Genomic DNA, 17556 nt, shown 5'->3' on the forward strand with positions numbered 1-17556 from the left:
AAATATGAGTGGTTTTAATTCCTTTCCACGGGGCATGTGTATATACAGGGTGTTCGTGTCCCAATAAAAACAGAACCCTCATTGCGCCCTCTTTTTCTCCTATTTTAAAAACGTTGATCAAATACAGACTTGACATTTAGCATGGAATATTTTTTCGCAAAATTCCAAGACTGATAAACCGTAAACCGCACGGGCTAAATATTAATTGGGTTGTGTCGGCAGATGGTGTAAAATAACTTTTTGACAGAAAATGTGCTTCCCATTAGTTTACATTATGGTGCTCATAATGTAGTAATTAGCCTAAAAAAGCGGATTCTGAATTGGAATTTTTGAGGGCTAAAATTTCTGAATTTGAGCATTCCTGTATGATAACTTTACATAATAACAGGAAATGGGCTTTACCGGTGGGATTATTGGCTATGGATTTTGCTGTGGGTGTGTGATGGGCCTTATTTTGCTATACTTGCAAACGTATATTATTGCTGCATTCGCAAGTATCGCCGCACAAGGGTTTTACGCAACACAATTGATGCAATGAGGAGCAGGCCCGAATACAGGTTTCAGCCCTGCTCGGGCCTGCTCCTCATTGCATCAATTGTGTTGCGTACAACCCTTGGGCGGCGGATACTTGCGAATGCAGCAATAATACGTTTGCGAAGATCTTGGAGGCTAGCTGGCGGTCCACACTCATAGACGTAGCTTTGGATTTTGCCCCAAAGCATGCAAGTGGTGTGAGGTTTGGTGATCTTACAGGCGACTCTAAAGCATGACCCATCTCAACCACTCTGTTTGCTATCCGTGGACAGAGTGAAAAATGGGTACATTTCTTTAAAAGGGCATATCTTCAAAAGTTGTAAGCCGATTGAAATAATTGTTTTAGTTTAGTCAAGCTTACCATTAAAGGTTTATTTTCATACTATATTTAATCAACTTTCCGAAAATAGGAGAAAAAGAGGGCGCAATGAGGGTTCTGTTTTTGGGACACCCTGTAGGCCTAGTTTGTAGAGTTACGGGATCAGTCACAAAATATTTGTTTCGGTCAAAGAGACAGAATAATATTAAATGCAATGACAACACTTGTATAAATAACCTGTTTTTAAATAAAACATTTTAATACATAATATGGCAAGTCATTTTTAAAAATTAAAATTAAAATTCTGTACATTTAATTTAAAATACATAATTACTTGAGAGTTTACAATTTTAATTAATGGTTTAAGTAATTAAGTTGACGTTTAACCCATACTAAAGGTGGCAATATTTTTATGGATTTCGTAAGTGTGGGGTAAAATAAGACTACACTTATTTGGTAAAGAAAAAAGTGTAACAATAGGCTCCTCTCAAGTTCAGTTACCAACTGGTGTCAAACTACGTTGAATAGATTGTTCCCTAACATGAGGCGAACTTATTATAGTTCTTAATGAAGTTTGTGTGTTACTAGAATCACTATCGCTGAATACGTTATTTTGTCCTGCTGCCCGTGTATTGCCTTCATTTACAACTGATTCATAGGGAGGCGGTGGTGAATTTGGAAGCTCCTCATGGTCATCGTTTGTAAAACAATATTGCGGCTGTAAGCGGGACGGCACTTCTGACGAAGGGTTATGTGTAGTATCGGGAAATCCATGTAGACTTGTATTATTAGCGTTCAGTTCCTCGTAAGAGGGCGGTAGCACAGGTAATCCATCGTGAGTTCGTAATTGATTTAAATTTGAATTCGGCCCTAAACCAGCGATATTAACTGCTGGGTATGGGCCATGATTATAAAATATCGTAGCATCTCGACCGGAAAACGTCCTTTCGTCATCATTAAAGCATCCTCTATTATGATTTCCCCAAGTTGACCCCAAGCTACCAGTCCTAGTTGAAGTCGTATCCTCAGAGCAACCACAAATACTAATGAGTTTTTCACCACAGTTGGAATGTTCACTGGGGTTACTTTTTAAATGTTTACTGACGACACAAAGAATAAAGACAAATGTTGTACTAGCAGCTATGATACCACATACAGCACCCATTCCCATTCCTCCGTCTGCAAAGAAATTATGCAAATTAACCATTGTTAATATTAATTAATTCACAAGAAAGCCTGAAGTTACAACCATTTTATTTGTATTGAAACAACATTATTTTAATTATCAATGACGGAATGGACAGGGCTGAAGTATCTGGACCCTGACACTCCTGCCTCTTTCTCTGGTAGTGTTTGGCCAACGTAACTTTTGATGGTGTCAGAGTTACCATGGTTACAGTCTCACACTATTGGCAAATACATGTGACAACATTTGGTTGAACAGGAGCCATGTTCACCATCGGGTAATCTTTTTCAACTACTGTAGGATTTTTTTGCGTGTCTTTAGGGCGGAATCTGAATTTTTTACTTGAATCATGAGGTGGCATGTTTAAAAGTTTTAAATGGAAACAAGGGGGAATCCGAAAATTTTGAGCACTGAGACGCAAAGGGGAGGGGCGAAATTTGTGTCGATTTATTTTTTCATCAAAACTCCTACCCTCCCCCTGGCGTAAATATTGAACGGTCACAAATTACTTCATTAAACGAGGTGAAATATAGATGAAGCAATGTGGTGTGTCCTGTTTGAGGACAGACCTTCTTTTCACAGCGGATATATAAAATTCCTTTTCCTTAGCCTAACAGTGACATGAAACATTGGAATCATAAACAGAACAAGAACAAGAAATACAAAAAACATCACCATCACCATTCACCACCGCCGTTATAATATACCAATAAATCAAACAAAGAAACATACAAGAAAGATGCACTCGTATACCTGCTGAGGCCCCGTAGCATCGGACGCTAGCGTCTTCCCCATGCACACAGTTATGATCTCCCCATCCATTATGAATACAATCACTTATCGAAGATTCACTACCAGTACACCACACGTCATCTAGCAAAATAGGACCCGTACCAAGCCCATAGTATGCGTTGCTGGAAGAAAATGACATTTTAAATTGGTAGTTTCTCAAGACGTTCTCCTTTTACAACAGAAACAAAGAAAGAGCAAATCTTTATCAACAAGGATTTTGTCCATATCAATGGTTAGGCCTACGTAACTCCCTGGTAACTGGATCACGCACCTTTTGACCTTGGTAGTAGGGTCTACATGCCATAAACCTTGTGTTGCGATCATTTCGATCGTGGTGCAGAACTCAAAAGCGTGATCCAGTTGACATAGTGATAATCGGATTACACGTAACACTTCGCTGGCGAATTCCCAGTTATCATAATATACGGCCCAATATAGGTTCTACATACCTATATACCACTGTGGCATGTCCGTATCCGAGCTGCCTGCAGACGACATCGCCATCAACGAGGTGCCAGTTATCATCACAAATTGTTCCCCAATTATCCCCAAAGTAAACTTCGACTCGACCCTCGTACATTGATGATCCTTCTACAAGACGAATCGCACCATTTTCTGGAAACAAAAGCAAAGTAAATTAGGGAAGAAAATTTGAATTGCTTTCATCTATTTATAATTATATAGGTTTACCAATATCTCCGCGCTCTTGTGGCAAACTCCAACATTGGAATACCAGATTTACAACTCTAAAAAAACCATCTAAAAACATCTAAATCCCTCTAGAGAGGGAAATATTTTTTCCAATATAGAAGTATCTCAACAATAGCCAGATCGTGAATGTCATCTATATAGTGTGTCCATGTCATCTACATAGCGTGTTCAAGTCTGTGCATATAAATAGTGTGTTACAAGGTCTTCTCAAAGACCCACGCCTAAATGATAAATATATTTCCCTGTAAGTATAACCAAATATCGCATAACCCCCTGAGCACTACCAGCCAATCTAATATTGCCTGTGATTGGTTAATTACATGATCTTCATTTTAATCACCAATCAGAATGGGGTTTTGCAAATAATTCTCCCCCATTTTTTGCGTGGTGAAATTATTCTTATAATGTTAATGCCGATTGGTCCAATTGATAATGAAAAACTCCTTTTTTAACATTAGGCAGGTAGTTCTCACGGGGTTGAAATATCGTAAGTTTTATACTAAACATCTAAAACTCACCTAAAACGTTGCAAATGACACCGGCCTCTTCACCAGGTTGGCAATTGGTATCACCCGAATCATTTATTGAGCAGTCTAAAAGCTTATCTTCAGTCCCAGAGCAGTCGACATCGCTGAGTACTATAGACTGAGTACCTCCTTCAAAAGACGCCAGTGATGAGAAAGAACCATAGCCAAGTTGTCGGCAGACTACATTACCAGCCCTTGTGTCAAAGCCATGACTGCATATTGCTGCCCATTGCCCGTTATGAAACACTTCCACTCTGCCGTTGTATTGACTCGTACCATCAACCAATCGTATATCTGGAATCAATACCAAAACTTAGTTACTTTTGAATAAATTTTAATCCTTCACCAGAGTAGTCAGTGCACATAACCGGATTCGTAGCACGAGCCACAATTGAGCAATTGAGCCACAAAGGCACGCTGGTGAAGAGCGGAAGATATAAATCTATAGGTATCATATATAGTTACAACTTACCATCATCAAGACAGATAACTCCAGCATCATAATCGTGCATACACGCACGCGCATACCATCCCGAGTGTGGGCAATCCAGTAGACTCTCTTCTGTCCCAGTACATTCCATTTCACCGAAGAAAATAATACCTGTTCCTTGACCGAAAGAGCCGGGACTGGTGTATGATTCGGCACCGTGATAACCTGCCATCTTACAGGCCACCTCTGCGTCGTTAAAATCCCACCCAGTACCGCATATTGTAGTCCATATATCGTTATAATATATCTCTACTCGGCCTGATGAAGGAGTAGATCCATCAACCAGTTGAATTTGGGCTTCAGTAGCTACAAAGAAAATTAAGAACAAAAATAATTCATCAAAATTCGTGACATAGAGACATACCGCATGGGACTGGAGATAAAGGCCGGGGTTAAGACACGGCCAATAATTTGGAATCTGATCAGGGAATTTACATGTTACATGTATGCATGTTACATGTATGCGGTGACAGTATTTCTCTTTTTTCATCTCTTGTAATATAGGCATGTAAAAGTTTCTTTCTAAGTAAATTTAAAGGAAGTCAAAAAGTCCACAGATATACCTATGGCTCTTTGTTAAATTACGAAATGCAGGGGACTCTGCTGCAGGAGTAAGAACAAAATAAAATTCTGCATTTATCAACGAACCTTTAAGATATTTTCGCTATAATGTTAATCAATTTAGGTATCTTGTACAAACCATCACATCACCGCAAATATGCAGACTTAATAAACTCACCTGTTGATCCAGTACAAACTACAGCCACGTCTTCCGAATGGACACAGTTGTGATAACCCCATCCAGGATGACTACAGCTAAACAAAGACGACTCCATGCCTGAACATGACACATCATCTAACCAAATACGTCCAGTGCCCTGGAAATTGAAGCGAAAATACATTCATTGTGATAATCGCGAACTGACGATCGGATAACTATGAAACGGTCTTTTATACCATAAATGACTATAGAGGGCGACTTCATCGTTTTGCCATTGTCGCTGCCAGCGCTTGGCGAATCACTTAGGGCCTTTCACATGTTATATTGGGACGGTTTATACTAATCTAGTATTCGTCGGTATGCGTAAACCATGACGGAATTATTTGTAAATTATACAATGTTACATTGAAATAATAGAGGACACGATGATGCAGTGGTACAGGCTTCGGCTGAATGATCGGAAGTTTTCGGTGCCATCGTATTGTGCACTTTAGACAAGGCAAAGCTATATTATCTCTCTCTCCCAATCCAGATGTTAAATGGGAAGAGGCTGGTTGATAGTGCTGACAAAGTACAACAGACTCATAGTGCGGAGGGCAGTGAGGTGAAACCCCAAACAGGTTACGCCTATTACGGTCTGGTCTAAATTAATGTTAAGTAAAACGAGATGCATACTTTGGTCTGTGAGCATTGCTATTTCCTACGGTGTGGGTTTATCTTACCATATGGGAACGATAGGTGGAAAGAAACCACTTTTGAATAGAGTACTCCGAGTTGAACATTGAACCATGATGTCTACTATTGATAATTGAGGAACATCTGGATAGCTCACTCGTTACAAGTCAATTGATGGAGCGCAAGGCAGAGTTGTAAATTGAATTCATATAATACTCGTATATAGGCACGTGAAACCAATCCATCCTAAGCTTACCACTGGAACCCCAACATCTATAACATTGGTGTAGTAATCCACAGCAGAATCGAAGCCTAAATGTTGGCAAACCACATCAGAGTTTGTGGTAGTCCAATAATCGTCACATACGGATCCCCATTCGCCGTTGTAATAAACCTCAAGCCGACCTTGCCCAACAAAGACACCGTCAACAAGACGTATGTAAGAACTTATTGTTCCATCATCTGAAAATAAAAGTAAGTAGAGATATAAACGCCAAAATCAAAATGGTTCCTGATATTCTGAATTCCTTTATTGTACTATGATTATAGTTACATAACCATGGTAACTGTTCATAGGGGTATAGGGATTGGATTAGGGATAGCAATGATTAGGATGCTAGTTTTGGACTAGTGACCCCATTATATTTTTTCGGATTAAAGAATCTTAAGACTTGAGCACCTTAGGACCAGCGAACCCACTGCCATGCATGTACGCTAGCACGGTATAGGCTTTTAAATCCATTCTACAATCTCCGCATCCGCAGCCTTACAAATCTTACCCGTGTTCATGATATAATTTTCAAATCAAAATTGTGTCGAGAACTAGAGGAAAGACGTACATCATTAAGGTGCATTTTTACCTCCGTCACTACAGATCACTCCAGCTTGCAGTGAGTGATCCCACGAGGAACAGCCAGTAGGGTTATGGCCTACGATACAATCCTCTAATGCGAGCTCGTCTCCTGCGCAATAATAATCTGCAGCATGGTATGTTGCACCGGTATCCTCTCCAAAATAACCTAGAAAAAAGGAAAAGTTTACATACCGATGATTGGAATAATTTACAAAAGGGCACCAGTTTTCTATTATTGTCACATTATAAGCACAGGTCTGTCTCGAGTTATTACCATATCCTCCAAGAAGTCAACGTCATATAGGCCCTAATATTACAATCCTATAAAGACCTGTAGGCCTAAAACCGTTAAGCTAAAACTTAGACGTGAATATTCATATAAAGGACACTACATGACCACTTCCAAGGTTATTCAAAATTATTTTCTATACATCGTTACTTCGAGAATAGATGCCCTGCATTCTGGGCTGAGAAAATGCAAACAGAAAACACATATACTATATACAGTAAGCCAAAAAATTAAGGTACCAGTTGTGTTCACCCCTGTATATCCTCAATAAAGACAAGTATGTCAAAATTAAAACAAGCAGTCAATACATGTACTCTTTAGCTCTAATTTAAGGCCTTACTTGTTGAAATTGGTTGAGAATTTGGTTGAGAATTAAAGAAACGGTGATCTAAACCTAATGAAGAAACGAAATCAAAAGTTGCACTTTTGTGTTCTTGATCAATGAAAGCACGACGCTAGTTTTAACGTACTAATCAATGGAAGCGCAGCGCTAGTTCTCTTGTTCACGAACGCTTGGTGTACAAATCAATAGGGCATTTAATGCAGCAAACTGCAACTTTGAAATTGGTATCTTCCTTGGGTTTTGGGATCGCCGATTCTTTGTTTCTTGAACAATTTCAACGAATAAGGTCTTAAATTCGAGCTAAAAGATGCGAAAAGATGCCGCTATTGGCTGCTGGTTCCAATTATGATATTTCTGTCTTTGTTAAGGATATACAGGAGGTGAACATAACTGGTACCTTAATTTTTTAGCTTACTGTATATGTCTGAAAACGTCACGAGGCTACATGTATGAAGGCTCAATTCTCCAATTACCTTACATTACATTAATGTGGTTTACAAACAGAATTATGTATAAGAATTATATAAGATAACACTTACCACCGGCAATCAGCTGCAGAGCAAAGCTGTAACCCAGCTGACTACATAAGACATTGGAATCGTTAATATCCCATGAAGTACTGCACGCAGCCTCCCATCTTCTGTATACTTGGTTATATATCTCTATTCTGCCTTGGTTGAACGAGTCGCCATTCACTAGCCGTACAGGGGTGGTAACTATTAAAAGAGTCGACGTGAAAATGTTAATTAGGAAAAAGATGCAACAACAATCATTTATCTATAATTTGTATTTATAATTCTATGTGAATCCCACCCTAATCCTCCCCTCATACAAGAAACAAAGAAGATATACTATCAAAGAGCAACCACTGTGTATATGAAGATCAGAAGTTGCATCAGCAGTTCGATTCACATCACGCAATTTCAATAATAAAACAGCAACAAGCGTTAATTGATTTACATATGTTTATGGTTACGTTACGTGGACGATACATCAGCAGGGATAAATTGACGATGGATTGGTTACACGTGAAACTTACTAGGCTCGGGCTCGCATTTAACACCGACATCTTCCACCTGAGTACATGTCACGTCATTCCAATTTATATAGGAACAATCCAGTAAGGAATCCTCGCTACCATGGCAATCCAAACCACCCAGGACAGTATTACCCGTGCCCGTTCTAGAATACGTAATATGATCCGTTGTAGCACTTTGTGAAAAACCCAGTTGTTGACAGACGACATCCATCTCTTCCACAGACCAATTGATTCCAGCTGTATTATCGCATATGGTCCCCCAAAGTTCAGTAGCTGTGTCGAATACTTCCACCCTCCCTTCATAATTGTCTCCGTCGGTTAGTCGAAGGGTACCTACAATGATTGGTGAATTAAGTGGTTAAAGAATCAGGGAATGGGAGCACATTGTAGCCTAGCCTATCATATTATGTTATACAGGTAAATGAATAACTTAAAACTTTAACGTTTGTGAAGATTATCATCAGAAGATCAGTCGGGCTGATGATGCGTTCAGGATAGAACGTGAAAATTTCCCACTCAAAAACGTAAGTCCAGTTGCCTAGATTGTAGTTCAAAATAATTTATTAAAACTTTAACTTAAAGATACATACACATTGAATTCACTTCAATTGTATTAGTATATGCGATAACCAATGTGCACTTGAAGCACGTCGTTTCACTGACTGTCGAAGTGCGCATGATCGCAACATTTCAAATCATTTTCCACGTAACGGGTCACACTTTAGCACGCTTCGTAGCGTTCGTTAGGTCACCTTGTCTATTGCTAGCTAGCGATAATTAGGTATCTATATACAGGGTGTCCCAGAAAAAAATACCGCGAGAATAAAATTTAACGTAAGTCGCGAAATATACACCAGAATCAAATAATTTAAAATGTAGCGCATAGTCTATTTTATTGTGTATCACATATGAAAATTGTATTTGATTCGCTTGACTGGTTGCGAAGAAATTAACGATTACATAATGCGCGCATTATTGCAGTTCATTCAAGTTTGATCAACAGGCGCCTTTTCATACTCGCTCACCGCTTTCTAAAGTTTGTGTATCTCATTTAGTACACATTATTTATTTTATAATCGGACGGTGTTGTAGTATGTTATTCATGCTTTCATTGAAGATGAATAACACCTTGAATACGTTTATCAGGATTGTTAGGATTCATACTATTGGTAAATTGAGTTTAGGATTCATACCATTGGTAAATTGAGTTTACAAGTCCAATAATTTACTCACGTTTCGTCTTCCGATTGGAAGACTTCATCAGTAATGCGATGAACCAGCAACACTCCTACTCTCATCACCATAGTGTACAGGTCTTTGCAGTAGCTGGAAACGGGTTGCAGTTGCTGGATCAGGAAACGGGGAGAGGCAACGTTATCAACCGCGATGAAGGAGCATACTCTGTCAATCTTGTATATGACCAGCTACTGCAAAGAACTGTTCACTCTGGAGATGAGAGTAGGAGTGTTGCTGGTTCATCGCATTACTGGTGAAGTCTTCCGATCGGAAGATGAAACGTCTAAAAACGTAAGTAAATTATTGGACTTGAAGATGAATAACCGTCCGATGAATAATTGTCCGAGAAAATGTTGATTTCTGCAATTGGAAGCTTTCCAACTTCTTTAGGCTGTGCAAATATGTTACATTTTAACTTTCAAGTTTTAATGATCAAGTGCTTTTAACAGATTTAAACTTTGCATTGCAATTTCTTGGAAATATTCCAAAAATAATGTGTGTGAGAATTTTTGTAAGCCAGCCGGAATTCTTTATGCAATAATTCTTTATGCAACATTTATATCAACTTTAACGGGAAAAGATATTTAGAAGTACCGAACATCATCTTATATGCAAGCTTTCATTTTCAATATCGTGCAGGTTTTCAAATTTGAACAAAACCTAATTAAATGTTTCGCAAACAGATTGTTTAAATTGTTCATTCGCCCGGTAATTTTTTCTGGGACACCTTGTATTCAGCCTATTCAACAGTGCAGAATTGCGACGTTCAGACGGTCAGACCGGGGTCGTTAGGGTTAGGGTCTTAGGGTTAGGGTTCATTGTTAATCGGAGATTATATAGACGAATCCAACGAGCCAAGTGATGGTCAGAATTCAGTCGGCCATTACTGGGTCCCGTCTGCACCAAACTGGTGTTGTTATACTGCCCAATTGGGTGGATTAAATTCGCTTAAAATTGATGTTGAATTGTATTGTGTTGTAAACTTTCATCATTCATTTGTCTACGTGTAACACGGGTGATAGAATGCAGTTTATTATACCCGCCAAGGCCACATCATTTCACATTTTAGGTGGGATAGACCTAAGGGGGGACCCAGCTATGGCTACCATTGAGGTGTAGGAATGCGTGAAAATGGATTCGTCTATAGGCCTACAAGCCCTACATATTCAAATAGTAATAGTATATCGTGTGTCAATCGTGTAATCAATAAGTATGATAAGACGCCTTTTGGCAGAACGACTCGTAGCACAGTGGTATAGGGATTGGACTATCATAATGGATCCATATGTTGTTGGTTCGAACCCCGGTCGATCTCTGTTACAATTTTAGATCTAAAATATTTCGTTTCTTTTTGTTAAGTAAGAGTAAGTAAGACTGGCTCTCCATCTCAACGCTATAGTAAGTATTCGTTAGGTGTGAAGATGCATCGCTCTGGAGCACTTGTTAGGTCCCTAATCGAAGCGTGGGACAAAAAGCTGAACGCGTAATATTGGGAATTCCGCTATAACAATTAGGGGTATTGTGGTTTACCGTGATAATATAAAGTCTGCACAAAAAGAAACTCAGCTGTTATAAATACGCCTATAGATTCAGAACTATGAATTGTTTTCACAATATGTCAACATAGTAAGAAGGATGATTTATTTACACGCATTTTGATACCCCATTTGTCCAATGCCGTTCAATATTGACAACACAGCAGAGCTTTTAATTAAGAAAAATACCCAAATTTAAAAGTTGTAGTTTACAGTCATCAATGGTTATAACACAAGCATGTGGCACGTAAAACCCGCCATTATCTTCGCGCTGGCTCCAAATCAATACAAATAGCTGCAACTTTTAAATTCGGGTATTTGTATTTCAAAACGCTGCTGTGTTCTTAATATTGAACCAAATTAAACAAATGGGGTATCAAACTGCGCGTAAATAAATCCTCCTCCTTTTGTATGTTCAAATATTGTGAAAACAATTATTAGTTCTGAAGCTATAGGCGTATTTATAACAGCTGAGTTTCTTTTTGTGCAGACTTTAGATCAATCCCGCTTACATGATGTAGGGGTGTACCAAGGCAGATAGTGTTTATGTACTCCAGGAACCATTTCAGATAATGCGTTCTGCTGATGTATGGCTACGGTATCCAAATCTAACTACTTCTTCAGCTTTATCTTACCATGTTTTGGTTTGCAGGTAATATACACTCCACTATTGGGTACGGCACAACTCCCAGAGTCCAACTCATGAGAGCATTCCAGAAGGCTAGTCTCATTCCCATCGCATTCAACCGATGCCACTTCTATATCGATAACGGATGAATCTACACTATACGTAGTGTACATGGAACCGGAATCAAACCCTAGAATTGTACAGGCGGTGTTGGTTTCGTTCCAGCCCCATCCATCACTACATATGGCTCCCCATCTTTGGTAGACGTCTTGCAGGTAGATTTCAAGGTGTCCTTGGAATTGATCGGTGCCGTCAGATAGACGAAGTGTACCTAAAAACATGGTAAACATTGATGTGATTAATGATATGGTTGAATGTGTAACGGTGATGGGATTAAAGGGGTGCACGGTGGCCGAGCGGAACGGGCTCCGACTAAAAATCGGAAGGTCGCGGGTTCGAGCCCCGGCGACACCATCATGTTGTGCACTTACATAAGGTACTTTATCTCGATTACTCCTCTCCACCCAGGTGTATGAATGGGTACCGGCATTTTGAAATGCAAGTAACAGACTCACCGTGGAGGAGGTGTGGCGACTCCCACAGCAACATTTCACGGTGGAGTCTGACCTACGTGTGATGTTAATAAAGTCTGCACAAAAAGTAACTCAGCTGTTATATATATATATGCCTGTAGATTCAGAATTAATAATTGTTTTCACAATATTTCAACATAAAAAAGAAGGATGATTTATTTACGCGCATTTTGATACCCCATTTGTCCAATTTTGTTCAATATTGACAATACGGCAGTGTTTTGAAAGAAAAATACCCCAATTTAAAAGTTGCAGTTATTTGTATTGATTTGAAGTAAGCGCGAAGATAATAGCGGGCTTTACGTGTTTACAGTGCTGGTATTATAACCATTGATCGCTGTAAACTGCAACTTTTAAATTCGGGTATTTTTCTGTAAAAGCACTACTGTGTTGTTAATATTGAACGACATTTGACGAATGGGGTATCAAAATGCGTGTAAATAAATCATCCTTCTCTCAATGTTGAAATATTGTGAAAACAATTATTGGTTCTGAATCTACAGGCGTATTTATAACAGTTGAGTTACTTTTTGTGCAGACTTTATTTTCTATGATCTTGTTAATGTTTTGTTCAACTAATAGTTTTGCATGTAAATAATAACGACATCGGATGGGCTATTCCATGCACAGTTGAAAGCCCACAAATCCCCAATTGGAAAATATGTCTTTAATCTTTGAAATATAGGCCTACATCCCCTTTGTGGGAGATTCAGATCATGTCTTACAACGATTTTGTGGATATCAAGTTATCAACTGGAAAACCCCATTTACAATGGCTATCTTAGACCATAGTCATGAACTTTCTAGCCAAACAATCAAGAATCAATCCATCCGCCCCATAACAAGCGGCTACGGGACGCCAGGTAACCTCGGTATGTTCTTGTCAACCTAACCCTAACCCTAACCCGTATTACTACTTACTGTGTAACAACAATTAGGTTACCTGGCGTCCCTTAGCCGCTTCTGCCCCATATACATCCGTCAGTTTCAAACTCGAATATGTTGATTGAGGACCCCCGAAGATAATTCCAAAAAGCTTACCGTCAACCTGAGATTCACCGCACACAACACCCGCGTCTTCATAGTGCTCACAGTCATGATCCTCAACTGATGCATAGCATTCAAGAAGTGATTGCTCTGTCCCATCGCAATCCACATTATCCAGATAAATACCCTGTTCGCCGCTACCGAAATAAGCATTCCCTGGTGCATCCAGTGCTGGACCATATCCTGGAAGAGAAGGGGGAGAAGTAAAATCAACCAGTGAATGATACTTTACATATAAAGTATGTCAAAAGGTTTAACAGACATGTGGGCAGGGCTTTCAAATCACAAACAGTGGGGTTATAATAATTCTATAATTTAGGTCTACGTCCGGGGGGGGGGGGCACTTAACTTTCGAAGTGACTGGATGTGTGGAGAGCGAATCAAAGCATATCAATGTATTACTGCCAACTTGAAGCCTACAATGAAGCCTACCCATGCCCATTTGTTGTTCATAGATACAATGGTCGTCAAAAGTGTTGAGACACTTTTGATAGGGTAATGAAAAAAGCCCCACTTCCCCTGCTCAATGTTGAATCCTACGTTTTTGGTCACGCGCGCCTGTGGTACCCACATTTTAAAAGGTTGAGGCTTGTAACATCAAAGAAACCTCCATTTCAGCCCGTTAACAATAACGGCAATAATATGGTGTACGCTTTCCATAAGTGTCCAAAAGCTTCCTAACACATTTGGACGGGGACGGACAAATCCTACTAAAAAGTGTATTATAATGTTGCGCATTGGCGTGATTGGCGACGGTTTTATTTAATGTCGATCACGGTGCACGTGATATGGGAGTGGGGGAGAGGAGGGATAGTGACACTTCAAAGACAGACAGCCAGACAGACATTTGGACGGATGGACATCTTACCTAATTGTCTACAGACAACATCTGCATCTGATATCTCCCACAGATCATCACACACAGTCCACCATTGTAATTCTTGGTTTCCCAACTCATTTGTGATGTCCACGTAAATTTCTAGCCTGCCTTCTAACTCACTAGCACCATCGACTAAACGGACATCACCTAGAAATATAATGAGGATAATTAATGATCAAAATAGTGAGTATTCTCAGTCATCCAGTCGTTAGAATCACAAGGTTTTGAATTAAATCAAATACTGGAACTTACATTTTTTGCAACTTGCTACGTTGCGTCTGAAACCATCAGACTTCATCAGGCAACTGATTTTGCGATTAATACACATTTTATGACAAATGATTAAAAATTGATATTTCTGTTCAATATCATTAGATTTATAAAGTTTACTTCGAGGACTTTATAAATCTAATGATATGTACTTACAGTGTATGTAGCTGGGAAGAAAAGCCGACGATCAATTGAAAATTTTAACCTTTCGTATTGAAGATATGGATTTTTCCCAAAACACCACAAACAAAAAATTAGGTCTTTTGGGGGAAAATGCATATCTTCAATATGAAAGGTCAAAATTTTCAATAGATCGTCGGGTTTTCATCCCAGCTACACTACACTTTAAGTACATATCATTACATTTAGAAAGTTTACTTCGAGGACTGTTAAATATCAAAAATTTAAAAAACATCAAATTTTAATAATTTGTCATAAAATTTGTATTATAGCGAATTTCTTTTTTTTTTTTAAATCAAAATTATTTGATATCAGACGGACATTCCTCGTATTCAGAATTCAATTCGAGATGTCTGATGTGCTCCCATGTCCCACAAAAAATACTGTCCAAATGTTCATACCAGAACCCTTAATAGTATACCTTGAAGAAAATATCCGGATATCAAATAACTTTATAAATTTGATATTTAACAGTCCTCTAAGTAAACTTTATAAATCTAATCTGAAAAAATTGACCACAAATTTTCCCGGGAAAATTGAGCTTTTCTATGGGGTTGACCCATAATTTTCATGTCAAAAAGGGGGGCCTTGAAATTTTTAAGATCTGAAAAGGAGGTGGGCGAAAGAATTTCGCGATGAAATATTTTTGCATCAGGCCCCACCTAACAGTAACAAGTGTTTGTGAACGGAGTAATCTTCTCTGGTATAAACATATGGGACTACCCATGCATAACGCGTTATAATCATAATGCAATTATTCCGTGTTCTTTAAGGAATCAGGGAAGGCCAAAAACCGTTTGTTTTATATGTTTCCAATTATTGGATTCATTCAAATATGATTTTTATTTAAAAATACACTATATTTGAGGCTATTCACATAACATTATAGCCTAAACCATGCCACATTAATGGCGGATCTATCGAATATAATATATGAACCATTGTCGACGATATCGATCTACTTATATAGTACCCCGGGTAGGCCTATAGTACAGTTATAAGCAAACAAACCGTTATATGGAAACTTACCCAAGGTAACAGGCTCAACAAGTTCATACCAATCACAAAGAACGAACAAAAATGCAAAGAGATACACAACTTGATGAAATGCAGAAATAAACATGGTAAAAACTAGACAGGCGCAGGCAACTCTGTTAAAACGATAAAAAAAACCTTATCTCCTCTTTCCATTTAGTACATCCATCGTGTCCATTTTAAAATAGGCCTACATGAGTTTCCAAAGATCGATCGTAGTGCCAACAATTCCATGTTGTTTCTGTTTACATATAGAGTAAACTGTAAATCTTCAAATTGACTCAAGATACTAGAACCGGAAACTAGATTTATATCTTTTTACGTAGAAAAAGTTCACGGTCCATAAAGTCGAATAAAGTATGCCTTTAAAATGGTTAAATAGAATCAAGTATCAACGTCCCTCATTGATTGTTGTTAATATTTCCATGATTGTGTTGTCAGTCATGTTACTTCTACATTTCTGAAATCAAATTGACGTGTACGTTCATAGCGAGTTAACGATTTTGTGCAGTATAAATAAAAAGGTTAAAATAAGTTAACGAATCATCACAAGATCGAAAGCCTGAGACTGATTTTCTCTGATATGTACTAAATATCTGGTAAATCTGAATACACACCAATCTCTTAAATTTTTCTCGGGGAATTTGTGTTATTTGTCAGTTCACACACCAGAACAGACTCGTACAAATCAATAACTCACTACTTACTAACTCAACAACAAACACGTCCCTAACGCATCATTGATCTTTACACAAACGCTTACCTTGGGAGACCAATAACGTAGAAAGAAATTGTTGCCGGGAACAAAAGATATTTATTTTTCCTCCATGGATATCTGCATAAAGTCGTTATTACGTAAGCCCTCTAAAAGATACACAGAAAGATTAGTCATGAAAAGTTGTAGCAGTCGGGGTGCGACAGAAGAAACAACTTTTTGAAGGAATGAATTGAAAGAAATTCATATTTTCAATAAGAAAATGTGCGGCATATAAATGTTAACAGCAGTAGTATTACTGTAAAACACTAAGGACACTTACGAGGCCTACTGTCCTTAGGGCCTCGTGTAGGCCTGCAACTAAAATAGTAGGTATAAAAAATATACAAAAAGAAACAATAAATTAACTTGACGAACAGACACCCCTATGGCATGCACAAAGAAACGAGCAAACAAACACCAAAATAAAATAAATAAATAAATAAATAAATAAATAAATAAATAAATAAATAAATAAATAAATAAGTAAATAAATAAATAAATAAATGAATAAATAAATAAATAAATAAATAAATAAATAAATAAATAAATAAATAAATAAATAAATAAATAAATAAATAAATAAATAAATAAATAAATAAATAAATAAATAAATAAATAAACAGTTAACACTAGAAAACAGGAAAAGTACAATCACCGGGCCTAAAATGAATTTTAATCATAATCGTTTGTTTTAGGACACAGACAAAAGAGGCGCGATGGCACAATCGATTTGATAAAAATCCCGGAAAATTGCCGAAAACGGCTTTCCCCAATCGAAAGGTGGTTTACACCATGATTACACACGAAACTTCTCGGGGCTATTTTAACGTGCCTCCTGGCACATTCGTGCAATTAAAATTCCGTGCAGTGACTATTAAAAATCCGTGCTTAAAATGTAGAGTACTAACTAGAGATG

The 17556-nt window shown here is 38.1% G+C and overlaps 1 protein-coding gene across 1 annotated transcript; it reads right to left on the bottom strand.

Moving 5' to 3' along the window:
• Nucleotides 1-1145: 1145 nt before the first annotated feature.
• LOC140154038 (scavenger receptor cysteine-rich domain-containing protein DMBT1-like) lies at nucleotides 1146-16007 on the bottom strand. Its single transcript, XM_072176960.1, has 14 exons — nucleotides 15878-16007; nucleotides 14387-14545; nucleotides 13513-13701; nucleotides 11886-12209; nucleotides 8480-8812; nucleotides 7980-8156; nucleotides 6816-6974; nucleotides 6212-6417; nucleotides 5299-5437; nucleotides 4542-4865; nucleotides 4061-4363; nucleotides 3281-3446; nucleotides 2793-2953; nucleotides 1146-2032 (listed from the first exon to the last, which is right to left on the bottom strand). Exons 1-14 carry the CDS (start codon nucleotides 15969-15971, stop codon nucleotides 1347-1349), a joined length of 3420 nt encoding a protein of 1139 aa, XP_072033061.1. The 5' UTR covers nucleotides 15972-16007; the 3' UTR covers nucleotides 1146-1346.
• Nucleotides 16008-17556: the final 1549 nt, after the last annotated feature.

Source organism: Amphiura filiformis, chromosome 1 (genome assembly GCF_039555335.1).
Source record: "Amphiura filiformis chromosome 1, Afil_fr2py, whole genome shotgun sequence".
In the NCBI taxonomy this organism is placed as follows: Eukaryota; Metazoa; Echinodermata; class Ophiuroidea; order Amphilepidida; family Amphiuridae; genus Amphiura; species Amphiura filiformis.

Excerpts from the sequence above, each read along its gene's own strand:
- LOC140154038 (XM_072176960.1), bottom strand. The coding sequence starts at position 15,971 with ATGTTTATTTCTGCATTTCATCAAGTTGTGTATCTCTTTGCATTTTTG. Across the intron at positions 6,418-6,815 it reads AGTGATCTGTAGTGACGGAG|ATGATGGAACAATAAGTTCT; the intron begins GTAAAAATGCAC and ends TTTTATTTTCAG. Across the intron at positions 2,954-3,280 it reads CATGCCACAGTGGTATATAG|CAACGCATACTATGGGCTTG; the intron begins GTATGTAGAACC and ends ATTTTCTTCCAG.